Genomic DNA, 16,472 nt, shown 5'->3' on the forward strand with positions numbered 1-16,472 from the left:
CCACGTGAACAGTGCCGTGAACAGTACCAAATAAAACACCTCCACCCAACACCCGAACGGCAAACAAACCTCAAATCTGACAAGGGGTCAGTGTGGTGACTCCAGCGTTGGTGAGATTCAAGTGTTACCCTTTATGGATAACCCAAATGAACGGAGCTCTAAGTCTCCAAAAAAATCTTAAAACTTTACGAGAGAGAAAAGAGAAAAAAAAATCTCTATGAGAAAGGCTCTGATACTATGTAGAAAGATAATATTTATTGTATATCACAATAGAGATTACAACCTATTTATACATGAGAGACGGTAACTAAACAGGAAGGAAAATCAAGCCTATGATTATACAATCCCTAAGATTAAGCAACTGACCCATCTATCAATATTTACTTCCTATATTAACATATTTACTTTCTATAACTTATAACAATTATCATGTTAATTAATCAAGTAAATTGAGATTTGTGAATATAGTTAGCAAACAATAATTTAGAGTTTATTGTGAATATGAATTGTGGATTGTGATAATGTGATTTGTGAATTGTGATTGTGAAAGTAGCAAACGAGTAAAAATTATATTGCATTTGATATTTGGTATTTGATTTTATTGCATTTAGCTTTATGTTACTTGAATTTTAACGATTTTGCTTTTTAATTTTTTGCGCCTCGAGTTGCTTGGGCGCGTGCCTGCGCCTTGCACCTAGGCTCCAAACCCCCTTTGTGCCTTGGTGCGCCTTGAGCCTTTTACAATTATAGTTGTACCATATGCCCCATCAATTAAACCCTTGGCAATAAATTTGTATTCACTATAATCTCTGTTCAGATGGATCAATAGATCGTTACAAGGCTAGACCGATTGTTCTTGACAATAAGCAAGAATTTGGCCTTGATTATGTGGAGACCTTTGCTCCTGTTGCTAAGATGACTACCGCGCGCACTATTCTTGCTACTGCTGCATCTGAATCTTGGCCACTACATCATATGGATGTCAAGAATGCATTCCTTCATGGTGACTCATGGAGGAAGTTTACATTAAACTTCCTGCAGGTATGCCTACATCATCACCTACTGATGTTTGCAAACTAAAGCGCTCTTTATATGGATTGAAACAGGCACCAAGAGTTTAGTTTGAAAAGTTTCGAACAACACTACTTGGATTTTCCTTCACCTAAAGTTAGTATGATCCATCTCTTTTTCTACAAAGGACTTCTAAAGGAATTGTGATACTCCTTGTTTATGTGGACAACATTGTGGTGACTGGTTCTGATCAAGAGGCTCTCTCTACAATCAAGAAATTATTGCATTCAACTTTCCACATGAAAGATCTTGGCCAACTCACTTCTTGGTGTTTGAAGTACATTATCAAGTTTGTCGCTCAACACAAGTATATTCAGGATCTGATTCAGTTAGTTGGTCTCACCAATGCAACTATTGTTGACACCCCCATGGAAATTAATGTGAAATATAGACGAGATGAAGGTGCACTTCTAGAAGACCCCACTTTATACTGCAAGCTGGTTGGTAGTCTTATCTACCTAACCATCACAAGGCTTGACATCTCTTTCGTTGTCCACACAGTCAGCAAATTCATGCAATCACCTCAGCATTTCCTTCTTTCAGCCGTACACCGCATTATTAGATATCTCCTTGGCACCTCCAACCGTGGCTTATTCTTCCGTGTTGGTTCCTCACCACAACTCCAAACATATAGTGATGTAGATTAGGCTGGATGTTCGGACACAAGGAAATCTACTACTGGCTGGTGTATGTTTCTAGGCAATGCTCCAATCTCATAGAAATGCAAGAAACAAGACTTGCTCTTTAAGCCATCCACTAAAGCAGAATATCGCGCCATGTCTGCAGTATGCTCTGAGATTATTTGGTTGCATGGTGTTCTTTCAGAACTTGGTTTCTCCCAAGCACAACCAACTCCACTACATGCTGACAATACAAGTATCATACAAATTGCAGCAAATCCTGTTTACCATGATCGAACAAAGCATACAGAGGTTGATTGTCACTCCACCCAAAAAGCCTATGATCGTCGCATTATCACTCTCCACATATGTTCAAATCGCTGACGTCTTCACCAAAGCCTTGGCACGTCAGCACCATAATTTCCTAGTTAGCAAATTGATGCTTGTAGATTTACCAGCATCAATTTGAGGGGATGTCAATGGGATTAATTGGTGGAATATTACTGTCAGAATATTTGCCATTATTAGCAGAACATTCTAACCGAATATCTAGCATTTAAACCAGCAAAATTTGTAGGATTGTACAGCTTTAATTATGTAATTATGTTATTATCTCCACAATTAGGATACCCCAGCTGTAGAATAGCATTTATAGTAATTTAGCTAATTTTTAGGGCTGAAAATCAGCTTTGTATTACACTATTTATATCAGAATTCTCCAGTAGAAGAGAACGCAATTTTTTACCTACTTTTTTTCAGACTTTGACAGTAAATTCCCTGTGTAAATAGGCAGCACTACCTTTTCTTCCGTTTTATTGAAGTTACTATTATTTTATATAGGAAGATATCTTGATGGACTGGTAGGAGGAAGTATGTCTCAGCCTTTAGTATTGTGCCATGGATCCTTTGAATAGAAAGGAATACTCTTTTTTTTTAAAAAAAAAAAAAAAAAAAAAAACTGAGCAGTTCCTTTGTTTTGCTATGGTTTTGGCTTCTATATGAGTTGTGCCTACTTCTGGAGCTTTTAGTTTGGTTTTATTTTATCTTGACTGGAGAGCATTACTTGTATTTGCAGTTCTTTGTTGTGTTTTGCAGGAAGATTCCTTATCCTCCTAGTGTACTCTCTTTTTTCTTTCTGAATAAAATCTCCTCTTATAAAATTTATTATTATGTTTATGTGTGTGTATATAGGTGCATTATTTAGTACAATTATGAGCTGACTGCAGTGTGCGTATGTGTGTCTGTATTCCATGGTTCGTTTAGCGAAGCAATTTGTTTCATCCCATTAAATGTCTCAATGTCCTATTCAAGTTTTGCCTCTTCTGCTGCAGAATGTAGAGCAGAAACATGCATTATCAGATCAAGACCAGAACTCGATGCTCAAGGTTATCTGCAATCAACGAGATCGATTCAGGACACGTTTGCGGGAGACAGAAGAAGTAACCCATTCAATTTTTTTTTAATTATTATTTTTAGAATCATTATCTTTTATTTCATTTAGGACATATTTCAATTAAACTGTCATTCATTTAGCTAGAAGATCACATCTTACTGTGACTTAAGTGATAATTCTTAAAATTGTAGGAGGTAAGGCAGTTGAAGGAAAAGATAGGGATTTTAACAGCAGAGCTAGAAAAGACAAAAGCTGATAATGTCAAACTATATGGCAAGATACGCTATGTTCAGGATTACAATCTCGAGAAAATAGTTTCTAGGGGATCAAAGAAGGTATCTCTATGAATTTCTATATGTCTTCATTTACTTATTTTAGATTCAAGTGTTTTGAGTCTTATGCTTTTCTATTTCTGTTTCATATATTCAGCAAGCAGAGGACCTGGAAAGTGGCTTTACCTCTGATGTTGAGTCCAAGTACAAGAAGATTTATGAAGATGATATAAATCCATTTGCTGCATTTTCTAAGAAGGTAACTATTTTGAAGTTGATGCACTTCAAATGAATTGTTAGTTTGTTACTAATCACATGCTTACAGGTTTGACAATTTTGTGGTTCCTTGATATAATTTAGTGGTCTCTTTAAAAAGTTTACTGGCCTTTTATGTCTAAATATTGTAATTTAAAGAAGGGACGGGAGTTTCATGCATATTCTCTGTCTGATTTGTTAGATTAAAGTTTTGTCATCACACTTGTTTAGTTGTTTAAGAATACTGATTAAGCTTTTTCTCAAGTGTAAAGATGGTAATAATTTGTTTTATCACACACAGAACCTCAGATGATCACCCCTATTCTTCTGCCCCTTGAGTTTCTATGTTTTTCACTGAAGGTGGAGTTTGATTTGAAACATAGCTTATTGATGTGGGACCATTGGAATAATGGGGAAGAAAGGGGTGAGGAACAAATACTTAATTGATAAAGAAATACACTCTCTACAGAAATAAATTCTCAAATTTTATTAGTTATCAATAATAGCATATATAACTCTCTTAATAAAATACTTAAACATAGGTATTTGATAGTTTTTCAATTAGTCCTATTAGTAACTGTTGAATCTCACATCGATTTGGGATAAAGTAATGTTCCTCCCTCTTGAGTTAGATTTCGGGTGAGTTGGACATGACCCAAATTTAACAGTAACTAACAGTAACTAATTATGAGAACTCTTGGAGTTGTACTAGTGTATTTGTGGATAGTATGAGTAGTTTTCTAGAAAATCTTCTAAGGAAATTTTAAACAGATTTTTTTTTTCTGGTTGGAATGTGCTAGTTTTTCCAAATGGAGAATTGGAAAACTAGTTTTCCAAATTTTAACTAAGATTTGGAAATTGGCTTTAAGGTATTTTCTACAATTTTTCTTTATAACAAAATTTATGTTTTCCAACTGCTTTCAATGGAAGTTTTTAGAACCAAAATTACACTATAACCTTCTCATAACTAAAATTCAAGAACTATATTAGGAAAATATTTATATGCAATGATGAAAATTTAATTATATTATTTTAAAATTATTAGTAAAAATGTAAAAGTAAAATTAAGTTTTAAAATATATTTTATGAATAATTTTCAATTTTTTGAATTAGAAAATTGTTTTCTATTATTGATGAAAATGCGATTTTTCATTTTTTTCTCTTATTTTTTATATAAAAAAAACATTGGAGTTTTCTTGTAAATTGAAAGACAATTATTTTTCTCAAGTAAACCAGCACTAAGCATACTGATATCAAGGATTACACCGCGGTTTTAAATAATAATATCACGGCCATTATCTATAAGTTTTTTACCCTTCCATTACTATTGCACCTGTTATTTAACGGCAGAGGAAACTTTATTCTTGTGACGGCTGTTATGGCTGTTATATAACGATAATGACCGTTATTCACTGTCAAGTAATGGTAACAGTCCATTACCTCACTTCTTTATTTAAGTGAAATGGAGACAACAATTCATTCTCTTTTTTTTTTTCCTTTAGATTGGGGAGTTTTATGCTATTCTATTTCACTTTTCTCAAATTTCTATTATAAGTTAAACTATTTAGATACTAATGGTTTACTTTTTTTTTTTTCCTCTGAAACTAAGATCAACAATTAGCTTTCTAATTCTACTCATCTATACCTCGTAAAATTTGAGTTATTTACCTTTGTGTTTGGTATTCTTTTACTTATATGTTGAAAAAAAAAATGTTGGATGCCAAGTTCCTTTCTTTTAAATTTAGAATATGAAGAATTATTCTTTAGTATCAATATTAGCTACATTGTTATTTTAGCTAAAAAGTGATAATTGTCAAAGATGTCTAATAATGATAGAATGAATTTTTGTATTTATGCTTGTTATTTTATTGGTATCTTAGCATACTCATATTTTTAAATCTCTCTTCATTTCACGAGTTTTGCAATTTTTTTTTAAATTTGCACAGCCATAAGCTATTACCGTTGCATTACAGCCGCAACTGCTATTGAAATCCATGCATTATATGGTCACGATGCACGTGATCAACTTTATAATGCATTGGATTTTTAAAATTATAAGGTTTCATGGTTTCATACCAAAAAATTTTAAGGGTCCTATTGATATTCTAGGAAAGTCAAGTGCCCAATAGATTATGAGACCAAGGTTTAAGCATCTATAATGATAATGAAGTCCCAACTCCTGAATAATATGAACTTCATATAGTGAAAACCTGATGCTCCTAATTTTACCATAAAAAATGAAATCAAAATAATTTGTAAATTGAATAATTAATGTATTCCTCAACTCCCAGGCAAAATGGTGGGGAAAAAGAAGAAAGAAAAAAGAGCTTGAAATTTTTGCTTAGGAGATTTGTATCTAGAATGCTGCCAAACAGATAGTGCTGAAAAAGTAGTTGGAGATGACTATAATATCAATTTCTGAGATGTATTCAGTGCAATTAATGATGAAATTTTACAGACCCTAGCCAGCATTGCAGCGTCACATTCATTTGGTTTCTTATTGGATATCTTGTCTTCAATTTACTGCTTATCATACTTTTGCTTCATGTACTAACTTAACTTCTTTACTTCTTATTAGGAAAGGGATCAAAGATACAGAGAGTTGGGTTTCAGAGACAGGATTACTCTAAGTAGTGGGCGATTCCTTCTGGGCAACAAGTATGTTGATTCTCAATTCAAATTGATAGTTCTTTCTTACTTCCTAGTATGTGATTATATATAAATTTTAAAGCATGCATCACTCGCATAATTTTTCTTTGTTAATTATTCATCAAGATCATTAGTGCCATGCTGCATTCATTAAGGCCTGGCGGTTCAATGGGTTTCCATTTCTAGTTTTCCGGAGCCAGATTTACCCCTTCATATGTTGTTGCATTCTTTGTTTTTTTTTTGCGTCCTTGTTACCCTGGTTCTTTCTCAGCTCCTATTATGTGCCGAAAAAGTCAAAACCTCTTTTCTTGATCGCTTTATCTGTTTTGTATCCTGTTAGAGGGGGGAACAGTAAATAAATATGGGCTGAAGGAAATTCAATTTGTATTTTCTTTTTTTGAAGCAAATTTAAATATGTATTGAGAAACGAAGAATTGGCAGAATGCCTTACAGTGCATTTTTTCAATATCAATCAAGAAAACAACTCACTGTCCTTCTCTAACTACAATTTGTCTCTCAACAAACAAATTAAAGAACCAGGATTCACGAGAAGCCCGCTTGATCTAGCTAAGCTAGCCCCAGTCTTGGCTGCTCCTTGGCTGAATTAGCACCATTTATAGATTCTGATCCTCCAAGCTGACAGCATTCTCATGTATTCTGGTTCCTGTATTTTCCTCCAATAAACTAACCATCTTACCATCCATTTCCAGCTACCTAATTCTGGAAACTTCTTCATCCTTTCTGCTCCCTACAATTCTTTCCGGGTTGTTTCCCGACTCCAGTAATAACGTCTAGTGGTTTTGGGCCTAGATTCATATTTGCTGGGGCTTCTAGAATTGCTGCTATCATGTACATTCCTGTCCTCTTAAAATATTTCTTCTTTTAGAATATTGTCTACTCTTATCTTTTTGTTTCTTCAGCTTCTGCTCATACGAGAATTATATTTACTTCTCTATGTAGATAATTTTCCATACATTATGCCTTCAGTTATTTTCAAATGCAAGGCGATTTTTGCCTTGTGTATTGTTTGCTGCATCTTGACTTGTTCTTTTAATTTAGGCTTCAATCACCTTTCTAGCCAAAGATTATCATAGTGTTTGTTACCCATTTTATATCAAGAGATCGTATTTTGTTTTACTAAGCAGTTTACTTTGCCTTAGGTATGCTCGAACTTTTGCGTTTTTCTACACCATTGGATTACATGTCCTCGTGTTCACCTGTCTCTACAGGATGTCAGCTTTGAGCTATCTGAGGTAATTATGTTTCATCTGCATCTTCATATGCATTATCAACATTTACAGGTCTTTTTTAACTGTTTCCATTTTTGCAGTAATGGCGAGGAATCCTTCACCGGAGATAAAATGCAGAACCTCCCACATGCACTTTAGCTTACATTGTAAAAAGGCAACGCTTGTTTATTTTTACTAATAGTGTGAAGGTGCAATGAATGCACAGTTGTTTGATAGAAGGTGCAAGTTTTGGAGGCAATGGACAAAGCTTATGCAATTTTGAAATTTGTAATCAACCCAAATTTGTATTATTGTCTATTCTAAAAGCTAAAATTTCTTATTAACAAATATAAAATGTTAAATTGATAATAAACTTTTCACTTTATTTATTTAGCAATGCTTGACATATGCAAATATATTATTCATAAAAATATATTAAAATGGTTAAAAATCGAAGTAACAAAAGAGTAAATACGTCAAGAGATGGTATTCCCAAGAAACGGAGGTTGATATATAAAGTTTATACTGCATATCCTTTACTTATGGAAGATTTTGCTAAAATATCATTAAATATAAATAACATTTAATTTTGATGTGGAGCTTTAAACATAAAACCAAAGTAATTTTGTTTTAAATAAAATAAAATGTTTGAAAATGGATTTGCTTTCTTTTTTAAAAAAAAAAAATTTTTTTTTTCCCTTCCTTGATCCGAAGAGTGAATTCCTCTCTTCCTACAAGAAGTAGGGACCTTCTTAATCTCTTATACTAAAATAGAGTTGGAATATTTTTTTCATTAGGGTGGAACAAAGAAACTGTCCACAAATAAGCAAGTAACATTATGTCTAGTCTAATTTAGTCTCGTGCTTGAAAGAGACATATCACTTAATAGACTCATATTTGAATTTTTGGTATATATCAAAATAAGTTTCAATACTTTATTTAAGGGTCAAATAAGATATATTTTTTTTTCAATTAAACCCATATAATTTTGCTAAAAAGTCAAATAAATCTTAATCTAATATAATATTATTTTTTAAAAAATAAAATATTATTTTTTATGAATAAAATTTCATTATTGCAATTTTTAAAATTTTAAACTATTTTTTCATACTTTTAAAATTTTTATGTTCATTAAAATACTAAATCTTTAATATTTTAAATTATAAAAATAATATTTTATTATTAAAAAAATAATGTTATACTAAATGAGAACTTATTTAATCCTTTAAATAAAAATACAAAGTTAAATTAGACCCTAAATAAAAATATACCACAATCTCTAAAGTAAAGTAACCATTTATTTAACTTACCTAAACCTCTTTAAATAAAAAGTGCTGAGTATATTTTATGGGATTCTATTCTATTCATTTTTTTTTTAACAATAAAAATTGTTCAGAATAAAATAATTTAATTTTTTTAATATAAAAAAATTTATTTTAAAATAATTTTATAAAAATTCATTTAATTTTTTTTTTTTACAAAATATATCATACCAAATCACCGGTTTTAGATGTAGAATAATATTTTTTTGAAAAAGGCATATTCTTTATATATATGATAATTGAAATTTTTAAAGGACGGCATTGTTAAGTCTCTAAAAAATATATGAATAGAATATTAACTATCGTGTTAGCTAATTAATCAAATATGTCGTTGTAGTATAGTGGTAAGTATCCCCGCCTGTCACGAGGGAGACCCGGGTTCGATCCCCGGCAACGGCGAACTTGTTCATTAATATTTCTTGCCAATAATTAATTTAGAAATTTTCGGTCCCAATAAAAATTAAGAATTATTTTCAAATTTCTAAAAACTTCAATTTTTAAATTATTAAATTAAATATCTCCATATTTTATATAAATTATTTATTATTTTTTAAAAAAATTATTAATTAACTTATTTTAAATTTAATTAAATTATTAAAAAATATTTACTAAAAAATTCAGTACTTTATATTTTTTTAATTTTATTATATTATATACTTTAAAAATAACTAATTTAAATATTTAATTTTACACTTTCATCCATTATATCAAACTATTAAAAAATAATTAATATATTATCACCAAAATCATCATAATATAATATAAAATAATTATTTATGATTTTTTATAATTATATTTTATATTTTAAATATAATTAATTCAATTATATATTTTTAAATTTTCACTAATTATATTAAATTATTAAAAAATTATTAATTTATTATTATTTATTAATGAAAACACCATGTGATTACATGCCACCTACTATAAAATTGATTAAAAAAAATTTATCCCTAAACTATTTAGTAAAATAAAAAATATTAAATTTTATTTTTCAATTTAAATTTATTTATACACTAAAATATCTAATAAATCAACAATATAAATTACGATGTTTTCAGTTTATTTAATTTTATTTAATATTATAATAATTATTTAAGTAAATTTTATTATATTATAATAATGTGATAATAATATAATAATAAGACATCTCGATTCTTTAATAAAAAAAATTATCTGATTCTAACATCAGCCATCTCGATTCTTCGATAAAAAAAAATTAATATTTATTAATAAATTTATAATTTGATATGATTGATGAAACTTTTTAAATATTTTATTAAATTAATTTAATGTAAAATTACAAAATATTTTTAATAATTATTTTATAAAATATTATGATAAATTTATAAAATACAACGATGATGACGAAATAATATTTATATTAATAGATTAATGATTTTTAGACTATTAAATTTAATTCAAATTAAAATTTAAAAATTTAAATTTAAATTAAGTATTTATATATTATGGAGTAAATTTGTAAAAAATTATAAAATAAAGGGTATTTTTTAATTACTTTATTTTATTTATTAAATAGTATAAATATTTAAAATTATAAAAAATAAATAATACTAATAATTAAAATTATAAAAATTAAAGACAATTAACATATTTTTAATAAAAAAATTTGAAAAATAAATAAATAATACAAAATATGAAGAAAATATAATTAAATAAATTTAAAATAAATGGATTAGTAAATTTCCCATTCAAGTCAGAGAATTGATGTTAATTCACCCCAAAAATCAATCAGTTGCCTTGAGAAAGAAGCAGAGCCTCTCTTGTCCCCTCCCTTTCTTTTCAATCCCTATTTTTTTGAAAAAGAAGATGAGGGTGAGTTCATGCCCTGCCGCTGCTCTTACGTCATCAATCGCCGCCTCCGGCCTCCGCTTCCCATTTATTAACCTTCATTCTTCTTCTCCTTCTCCTTCCCCTTCTCTTTCCTTTTTCTGCTGGAAGAGAAGCATGTCTCAATTCCCTATTCATTCTTCTTCTGCTTCTTCTCCTTCGTCTTCTTCCGCCGCCGACTATTCTACGATGGCCAATGAGTCTGTGATCAAGCCAAAGCAGCATCAGCCTTGGCTCATTGTTGGCCTCGGCAATCCTGGCAAAAAGTATCAAGGCACTCGCCATAACGTCTGTATCCCTCCCATTCTCTACCTGTTTCTGAATTTCTTTAAAAGAAAAAATTGAAATTTTGCTTTATGTCTATAGCGTTATTTTGTTAACAAAGCTTTTTTTGCATACCTTTAAAGAGCTGCCCTTGTTTGTTTAGATCTTTCTGACCGTGCCTCTCGATATTGGGTTCTTCTTTTGCAGGTGGGTTTTGAGATGGTAGATGCTATAGCTAATGCAGAAGGAATATCTATGAGTAGTGTTTCCTTTAGAGCATTATTTGGAAAAGGTGGGTACTATTCAAACATGCTAAGCTTTCTTTGCCAAGTGATTGAAACATTATTTCATTTTGCATTCAACAAAATTTCAATGCATCTCACAACTTCTCCTGCGTTTTGTAACTCAAATGTATTTTGGGAATTAGTTGCTCATGATCTAAGTCTGTTTTCTGGTTTACTTGCCGTTATTGCCGTTTATTTGTCTAAATTATACTCATTTATTTCTATTTTGTTAGTTCTTTAAATTGCTTACACAGACTCGCACTCGTGGAAATCATACATACAAATGTACTATGTTGAAAAGTTGTATATGAACTATTTGATTCCTGCATGTTCAAAAACTTCAATATACACCTTATTGGGATATTTAATCCTGATGAATGAAAGAGTGAACTGTTTTTATCGTACGTTGCCTTTCAGTTAGCACTGAGCAGATGTTCATCTACAAACATAAGTGATGGAGAGAGTGACTTCAATTTTGTATTGACAAATGAGTATATTTCAAAGTTTTGTATTAACTTGTGAAAGTGGTTTCCTAACATTTGTTATGTTCTATTAGAATGGGAGAGTCACTCTTATTCATTTCTTCATTAAACCATCTGATATGCTTGAATTATTTATTTGATGTGTTTGAGGCTAAATGGATATACAAGAAAAGTTTAGATGGAAAATGAATAACAGAGCTTCTGACGGGTGGAAAGATGCTCAAAGTTAATGATATATGCAGCTTTTCTTCTAATTTAGAGCATTTTGTGCGAAGCTAATGCTTAAGTTTTCCAAATCAAGGCTTGCTATTGCAGTTGTGGGTTATGATAGTGTTTTTAGTTCTTTTTCTGGGTTCTTTTGCATCAATTCATTGAGGGGTTGTTTTTAGCTGATATGTATTATTCAATTATAGATTAACTATTATAACTAGTATTTGTTTTCAAGTTTACTTTCTAGCTTCTCTAACTAGTCTCTCTTTTCATGTTTACTTTTCTAGCTTCTCTTATCGGAGAATGTTTTACCCTGTAATTGTATACCTTGCCTTTTCTCATTAGTGAATACTCTTTAAAAGGAAGAAAAAAGTAGTTCAGGTTCACAAGTTGAATATAGAATATTTCAATTTTGTATATTTAAAGGAAACGTGACTTCAATTTTGTATTAACAAATGAGTATATTTCAAAGTCTTGTACTAACTTGTGAAAGTGATTTCCTAACATGTCTTATGCGCTATAAGCAAGTGAGACTCTCTCTCAGTCATTTCCTTATTATAGTGTTACACCATCCGATATACTTGAATTATTTATTTGATTTCTCCAAGGAAAATTGGATATGCAAGAAAACTGTAGATGGTTTTAGAAAATGAAAAACAGAGCTTTTGACTTGTGAAAAGATGCTAAAAAATTTTGCTACATGCAACTTTTATTATTTAGAGTATTTAGTGAAGGTAATGCTTTACGAATCTAGGCTTGTCATTGCAGCTCTTGTCGGACAGGATAACTTCTCTAGTTTTCTTTTCTTTTCTTTTCTTTTTTTTTTTGAGTTTTGTTCATCATTGATTGAGGAGTGTTTTTAGCTGATATTTATAATACAATTGGAGAATTAGTTATTGTTTCTTTTCAGCTTTACTTTTCTTAGGAGGATGTTTTACTCTGCAATTCTATGTCTTCGCCTTTTCTCGTTAGTAAAATCTCTTTTTATCTCTCCTTAAAAAGAATAGTAGTTCATGTTTACAAGTTGAATATAGTCTTTTTATTTGTCCTCTATATGTGCACATGTCTTTCCCATTTCCTCTGACATATATGATCATGTGGAGATAATTTTATGACAAGTTCAGTTAGGAGTCCTCTGAGTTTCCAAATTTGTATGCAGTGCACAAAAATTTGTGCGTTGCAGTCTCTCAAGTGTACTTGTCTCTTCTATGTACTTGAGGTTAAATTATATGTAACTAACATTCTGTAGCTTTGCAAATCCTTGTGGCATGTCAATTTCCTAATCCAGTATCGGGAATCTAAATATCTTTTACATTCCAGGTTTTATTGGAAATGTTCCAGTGATGCTTGCCAAACCACAAACATTCATGAATTCAAGTGGTGAGTCTGTAAGTAAGCTAATCTGGTAGGAAAACGCACTCTATGGTCAAGATCTCTCCTTTGAACTGTATTTCAAAAGTTCTGAGTTCTGACAGTTATTGTTTGATTGCATAGGTTGGGGCTATTGTCTCCTATTACAAGATTCCTTTGAAGCAAGTACTCTTGGTAAATCGGTCTTCCTCTGATCTACACTTATATGTGATCTTTCTCATTATATATTGATCACATAGTTTTTTCACAGATTTATGATGATTTGGATTTGCCTTTTGCCAAGTTACGACTATTGCCAAAAGGTGGACATGGAGGACACAATGGGTAAATTTTTGGACTTTTGTTCTTACTGCCTTAATGCTATTGTTGATATTGGTTCTATTTTACAATCTTTCCAAAGGACTTTGCATAAAGGTAATCTTGTTGCTCTCTTTGAGGTCAATGTTAATGAGCGATATGCTGGTTATTGACTGATTTGCTATTCTTCTGAATTTCGAGAATGTGAATAAATATTTTGAACCATAATTTTACATGGCAAAAATATTTTTTTATTCTTTTCAAATTTGTTGCCTCTTTTTTTTTTTTTCAAAATTGTTGCCTCTTAAGGTAAACATAGGACCATTCAGTTGAATTTGGAGCTTGTGTTTCTGTGTTTTGTTTCTTGCAATATGATTGTTACCTTGATTTTAATTCTATTGTGTGAATTTGTGCCCCTTCTATGAACAGCATTTTCATTTGTCATTGCAACATGTTTTTTTCCTCTTTCTAAATTTATGGTTTTTGAACGGCGATTAATGAAGCAATCAAATAAACTAAGTTATAACTAAATACTCTGGGATTTGACTAAAATTACATTTATCTTCCTAATTACTTGAATCTAAATAATTCTCTTTATTAATCTATCACTAGAAAAGTAAGATAATTAAGAGAGCAAGCGAGAGGGGGAGAAATGATAAGTTTTTGGAAATTGAATAAATAGTTATTAATATTGATAACAATAAAAGTAAACAATTTTAATTAATTAATACTCTAATTTTTTTCAAAACAGCAGATAATTTTGGACAAAACAATTTAATTTTTTTCAGTTGGATTATTTTTATGGACATGCCATAGTGTTGAACTTTTCAACTAGATTAGAAATTGCTTTTTTGAAGGAATATTGAAATGCAAAACCAGCGCCTATGCTGAAAAAATAATAATTTTTTTGTCTGAAATACATGGAAGAATCCTCTTAAGGTGAAATTAGATTGTATAACTATTACTTTTTCTTTCCTTCAGGATGAGGAGTGTTATTGATCACTTCAAAGGGAGTCGTGATTTTCCCCGACTAAGAGTTGGTAGGTTGCTTTCCATCTAGCATCTAAGCTAACATTCTACATGCTTCTCCCATATTCATTATACTTGTGCAATTATGAAAACATTCTAGGCATTGGACGCCCTCCTGGGAAAATGGATACCATAAACTTTGTTCTTCGGCCTTTCAATAAACAAGAACGCGAAGAGGTATGTGAAAATCTACACTTTGACTCTTGTATGTGGTAAATGCTGTCATTGGAGATTTATGAGCATTCAAATACTTTGTTTTCATCTTTTTCAGTTGGATTTTACATTTCAACATGGCATAGATGCTATTCGGATTCTTTTACTTGAAGGATTTGATAGAAGTGCAACATTTGTCAACAGTGCCAGATCCATGGAGCAATGTAGTTAAAACTGTTCCTGGAATGAAATGCTCTTTAGGGGAAATTGTGGATCATGATGAAGTGAAATTGGCATTCTTTTTTATTTTTGGGGGGTGGGTGGTGGGGGATTCTAGAGATTTGTCTCCGGCTTTGAAAGACCACAGTCATAAGTTTGTTTTTGGTGCCTTCATTTTTTAATTTTGGGAGATAATATTTAGTCATGAGATTTTAAAAAATACATATTAGAAGAACTATTTGTAATTTATAGCTATTAGAAAAGCAAAAAAAAGTCTAAAATGCCTTCATATTATAAGAGCACATAGATATGTTACATGTTTTTAAAATTTAAAAATTAATTAGTTACTATTTTATATTATAGAAATTAATTAATAATTTTTCTTTTTTAATTTTGGATGGAAGAGCGGCTGCAAGCGCGTTAGTGATTTGGAACTGTTTGAGGTGTACTTCGTTTTTTTTTATTTTTTTTTGTTTTGTTAAAAAAGATCCTATTGGTATTGTGCTGACTTTTTATTTTATTTTTCATAGTAATGATATATTTTTCTAGCCTTTTTGTCTCAGCAATCTGCGGAGTTTGGTGGACAAATTCACCGTGTTCCAAGTGTTTTCAGGGAATTGTCGAAGATTTTGATGCGACGCATTAGTGTTCAAGTGCTTGGTATGAACGTCATGATTCTGAATGACGACTTTTTTTTTCATAAAGTGGAAAGTTATTAAAAAAAAATTAATTGAATTTGTAAAAAAAAATTAAAAATTGATATTAAAAAAAATTCAACAAATATAATGAGCACTAGGGGTAGAAAATAGAGAATTAAAAAATCCAACTTTTATTATTATTATTATTAGAGTCAAATAATATTTAATTTAAATTAAAAAATAAATTGAATCAATTTGATTTAAAATAATTGATTTAGTTTTTCAGTAATATAATTTGAAAAAAATTGAAATAATTAAACCTAGCTGATATCCTTTATAATACACCATTATGAAAAGTGTATATACTCTTTGCACATACATTTTCTCTTTGTTTCTTCTTCATTTTTATACAAGAAACTTAATTCTCAATCCTAAAAACATGATTCAATTTCTTAATAGACACATGCCCTAATCTAGTATGCAAAGTAGAGCTATCAATTTTAGAAATAATATTAAAAGTATTGATTTCTCTGTGAATAATTCGTTAAAACTTGAAACAATAATCTATTACTTAAGGAATAAAACATGACTTATTCTAAGTTTTTAGATTCTAATGACATGGTACCTATTTAAGAAGCATTATCAGTACTACTATTAAATTGAGCTTTTAAATATTAAAAAAATTTCTATAAATTTTTTTCTGTAAAATAAATGGAGTGATAGTTCTATAAAATTTTATTAGGTTGTTTTCTTTTAATTAAAAAACTGAATTAAATAATTATAATTAATTTAAATTTAAAAGTTAGAAAGCAATATAACTAAAATTATAATTAATTTAAAATTTAAAAATCCAAATCTAAATT

General features: G+C 30.1%; 2 protein-coding genes and 1 non-coding gene across 3 annotated transcripts in view; all 3 read left to right on the forward strand.

Moving 5' to 3' along the window:
* The window catches only part of LOC110615986 (protein CASP), a 29,783-nt gene extending 21,901 nt beyond the window's left edge, over positions 1 to 7,882 (forward strand). Inside the window, exons 14-19 of the mRNA XM_021758267.2 lie at positions 3,023 to 3,130; positions 3,276 to 3,419; positions 3,514 to 3,615; positions 6,190 to 6,269; positions 7,421 to 7,513; positions 7,591 to 7,882. Of these exons, the coding sequence (XP_021613959.1) occupies positions 3,023 to 3,130; positions 3,276 to 3,419; positions 3,514 to 3,615; positions 6,190 to 6,269; positions 7,421 to 7,513; positions 7,591 to 7,648 (585 nt within the window). The 3' untranslated portion in view covers positions 7,649 to 7,882. The remainder of the gene's footprint in view (positions 1 to 3,022; positions 3,131 to 3,275; positions 3,420 to 3,513; positions 3,616 to 6,189; positions 6,270 to 7,420; positions 7,514 to 7,590) is intronic.
* Positions 7,883 to 9,138: 1,256 nt separating this feature from the next.
* On the forward strand, positions 9,139 to 9,210 carry TRNAD-GUC. Its single transcript has one exon. It is a non-coding gene; the product is annotated as a tRNA-Asp (tRNA).
* Positions 9,211 to 10,541: 1,331 nt separating this feature from the next.
* Positions 10,542 to 15,260, forward strand: LOC110614701 (peptidyl-tRNA hydrolase, mitochondrial). Its single transcript, XM_021756323.2, has 8 exons — positions 10,542 to 10,950; positions 11,134 to 11,218; positions 13,223 to 13,290; positions 13,397 to 13,447; positions 13,524 to 13,597; positions 14,552 to 14,610; positions 14,700 to 14,776; positions 14,871 to 15,260. The coding sequence occupies exons 1-8, from the start codon at positions 10,642 to 10,644 to the stop codon at positions 14,982 to 14,984; spliced, it is 837 nt and encodes a 278-aa protein (XP_021612015.1). The 5' UTR covers positions 10,542 to 10,641; the 3' UTR covers positions 14,985 to 15,260.
* The last annotated feature ends 1,212 nt before the right edge of the window (positions 15,261 to 16,472 follow it).

This window comes from Manihot esculenta, chromosome 5, assembly GCF_001659605.2.
Source record: "Manihot esculenta cultivar AM560-2 chromosome 5, M.esculenta_v8, whole genome shotgun sequence".
NCBI classification, from domain to species: Eukaryota; Viridiplantae; Streptophyta; class Magnoliopsida; order Malpighiales; family Euphorbiaceae; genus Manihot; species Manihot esculenta.